The sequence below is a fragment of the Thermobia domestica genome, chromosome 5 (assembly GCF_964235325.1).
Source record: "Thermobia domestica chromosome 5, izTheDome1.hap1.1, whole genome shotgun sequence".
NCBI lineage: Eukaryota > Metazoa > Arthropoda > Insecta > Zygentoma > Lepismatidae > Thermobia > Thermobia domestica.
In genome coordinates, this window is record NC_137458.1 from 173,802,731 (window position 1) to 173,806,761 (window position 4,031).

Below are 4,031 nucleotides of genomic sequence, written 5' to 3' on the forward strand. Positions count from 1 at the left end.
GAAAATTGCACCTAAAAATCCTAACCCTGATTATAACTGTTATGCCTATTATTGTATACTAAAACAGAATTTGCGCTATGTTGATTGCAAACCTTTGCGTAATAAAAGGACTCATTCTCAACCGATGTGTGTAGTTCTCGATGAACATTATTTATGTTGCTTTGGATATCACAAATTTTGCTAAGACCGTTATAGAATGAGGTCCAAGGCTCCTACTTTTTTTTTCTTTTACGACTACATTGCTCAATATAGTTTTTCAGCAAAGTGAATTGGAATAATCATATCTTCATCGACCCCTTTAGCAATATGTTGAAGCAAACCGATACGGAATGAAGTCTGACATTTCCTCAATAAAAATTCCCAGTCTGTTTTTATATTACTTCACCAATTGTTTTTTGATGTGAAAAGTGTCCAACATTGGCTCAGAAAAGGTGCTTGGATTGAATTGTGCAAGTAATATGATATGTTTTGAAGCAGTTCATGGATTGTACGCGTTTAATTGTTACATACTTAATCAGCTGTTCAATATTTGACTATAGTTACTTTGAGTAATTTAAGTTTTATACAGTAAATAATAATCTGGTACCTGTGTTATATTTTTGGAACTATAGGTTGTTTTGAGATAGTGCTAACGTTAAAAATAAACATGTGTGAAACTGATCATGAAATTGGTGTGATCAATGAAATGCTGTGTGCTGCAGAAAATTTGTCGTGTGCAGTTACCAGGTTAACAGAAGAATTAACATTGTTAGGGTTTTGTGTTAGGTCTGAGTCTGTCTCGGTACAAAGTGAAAATGCAGAAAATATTGCTGTATTAGTGAATGGTACATGGGAATTATTACGCACATACAGACAATGTTTACAATATCAAGAAAATCTTGAGAGTAGGCTTCATCGAAATAACACAGACTTAGCTAACCTGAGAAGTTCTTTGCAGAGAATAAAAAGTGATTTAGATTGTGTAGAACAAGCTTTAGCAGATGAAAGAGAAAAGGTTAGGCAGTTGCACGTAAAGTGTAAACAACTACAGCAAGAGTTGAAACATGAGACAGATGAAGTACGGCGTTTAAACTCAATTATGCAACAGCGTGATGTAAAATACACACATGATATTCGTAAAAAAGACAGAGAACTAGACCGTTCGCGTAATAAGTTGGCACAGTTAATGGAGCAACATGATCGTACTCTTCGTCGTTCGTTTGAATTCAGTAGTTCCGTGTTACGGTCTGGGAACGAACGCGCGAAATGGGTCACGAAATCTAGGATTGCTGAAGAAGAGAAAGAACTTTTCAATCATATAGTGCAAAAATTTTGTTTAAAACAGAGCGAACTTGTACATGAAAATACTGCATTGAGAGAAACCGTAAATTCTCTTTATAGTTGTTTAAGTGAGGTAGCGTTACAGTACATAGAATTGGTGCATAATTGTGATAATTCTGCTGACAGCGTGGACAAGGCTACCCAAATTACACAACATGTATCTAACATCCATCTTTTTCGTAAAAATGTGTTTGAAATGACCTGCGACTTTATGAAAAAGGCTGTAGAAGACACGTGTAAGAGTTACAGTAGTTTACTGGTGCTTTTGAAAGAGAACTTATGTCCTACTTACTTATCACAAAAATACAGTGAGGGTATGAATAAATGTATGAGTCCAGGAGCAGGAGGTACTGACGATAAAGGTGAAGAACGAACTAATTTCAGCACCAGCGGTAATCAGGTTGTAGAAGAAGAACGATCTCTCAGTGAATACAGTGTTGATAACTGTTTGGTAGAAAATCATACTCCGGAGGCTCATCGGCGGATGATATCAGTTCGAAATTTTGAACTGACGAAACAACGGAAAATGCAAGTAGAAGAGGCAGCTAGGTTGGCAAGACAGAAACAAAGCTTTATTAATGAAAAGCGTAAATTTTTGATAAATTGCTTCTACGATTTGGACTTGGAAGTTACAGAGAGTGATTCAGTTTGTAGCTCATATTTCACTTTGCAGTCGTGACAAGCCCTGAAATCCTGTTGCGAAATATATTAGATTGATCAGTTAAAATGTTTGCTACCAAACATGCAGCATGTATGGAGTGTTTAGCGTTATTTCCTTTTCAAATCAAGTTATAAAATTTGAGGCAAGCAAAATCCTCACTTTTCTGTTACTTAACAAGAGGAACTCCTTGGTATTAAAATTCTAAATATCTGGTTGCACCAACATATCTGTTATAATCAAATATGACCAGGCCCTAATAGGTGGATTCTTCGTTAAACTATGAGGTAATAGTGTACAACAGTTCCTCATCGTGTTTCGTACTCGAGAATAGTTCTTACTCTTGCACCACGTACAGAAATGGTGGTATGTCATGTACAAGTGGTATTAGAACACAGAAGAAACCCGGATTATATTGTACTCACACTGGAATATGCAGTATGAGTACACCGTGATCTGCGTTTCTTAGGTGTTCTATTACAACTTCTACATGAAATACTCACGTTTGTACGTAATGCAACAGTAAGAACTATCCACGAGCACGAGACATGCAATATGCGTTCAAGCCCGCCCCCCTCCCCCCCCCCAAACACACACATAGTGAAATATAAAGTGCAAGGGCACTACAGAGGCGCACATAAAGTAACGGGTACATACAGGTCTTCACGAAAACCTGTACGGAGTGACCCCCAAACCTTCCTTTCTGTCTGCAAACACCGCTAAGCAATCACGCTTGACCTGGTACTACTCCATACACCTCAAACATTTGAACATCAGCAGTCGTGAAGAAGAACAACAAAGGTGAATACAGGTTCGTCTTTTTTATTTTCGTATCAGTCGATAAGTAAATTAAAGTCGCTTTGTTACCCCATTTTCAAGTTCCTAGATCCTCAATGAATAATCCGTAAAAGACTGAACTTCGTGAGTCCTCGGGAAATGATGAAGAACTGTTGTATACTATATCCAACTATGAATTGCTTCGAGATGGCGTTGCAACCGTACCAAAAGCACAAGCGTGAAAGTCTCTAGTCTTATCTGTTAGGAACGTGCTGGTAAATTTGCATCGCCACTCAAGCCAGTGTGGGAGAAAATCGCTAAACTAGTTGGAGTAAAGCGTTATGGCGTCATAAATATTTTTCACAATTATTATAGATCTCGATGAGAAGGATAAATAGTACGAAAAAATTTTGCAAACGGGCTTTCGGCAAGCAAGATTTTACTTTAAACTCGGCATTTAATGATTCGACTCGACTTCTTAAAACACGTAAAACCAACCCCAGCCTAATTTTTCCCTACCGAATATTTTTCTGTCATAGCTCTGAATATTAGCTATCAAATATAGTCATTAAATAAATTAATAGCTTAAAGTAAAGTCTTACCGGCAATCACAGTTCTTTAGTACCGTACTTTTAACTTGAGAAGCACTGTGACATTAAAAATGTGTTTCACAATTATTATAGATCTCACATGAGAAGAGCACAATGATACAAAAACTTTTGCGATCCACTTTCAGAACTTCTTCGCACCAGGCAAATTCTGTAATGGTGCTTGATATACAGGTTACAAGCCATTTCCTTTTTTCCCCGAGGGTTGTCATCTATTGAACGTGACAAACTTACGCGTGCATGCGGCAATGCCCAGAAGTCTGTATAAATAAATAAATGTAGGAATATGACCTGCGAATTTAAAAAAAAAAAAAAAAAAGTTATATGGCGGATTATATAGTCCTTGACATCTTTATATCCACTTGCGCTTTAATTTTCTGCATCCATTATTTTTACAACGATTCAGTTTCATGATGTCATTACAGTCTTCATTTGCATCTAAACCTTTCAGCGGTTAAAAGAGAGTTACCGTGAAAGTTAAAGTGTAGTTTCCAGTCAGTTAGTGTCTGATGAAGACAACGTGAAGTTGTCGAAACCGTTACTGTAATTTAGTTTTTAATAAACATGTGTATATACTCTGGTCAGAAGTGTTTATTATTTCTTTAAAATGTAGATTTCGATGAGCTGTGTTCAATGTTACCACTTTTGATTTCTGGAACCGACCGCTT

The 4,031-nt window shown here is 36.8% G+C and overlaps 1 protein-coding gene across 1 annotated transcript; it reads left to right on the forward strand.

The window, feature by feature from the left end:
* Nucleotides 1–298: 298 nt before the first annotated feature.
* Nucleotides 299–2,133, forward strand: LOC145686284 (afadin- and alpha-actinin-binding protein-like). Its single transcript, XM_081759415.1, has one exon. It carries the CDS (start codon nt 647–649, stop codon nt 1,997–1,999), a length of 1,353 nt encoding a protein of 450 aa, XP_081615541.1. The 5' UTR covers nt 299–646; the 3' UTR covers nt 2,000–2,133.
* The last annotated feature ends 1,898 nt before the right edge of the window (nt 2,134–4,031 follow it).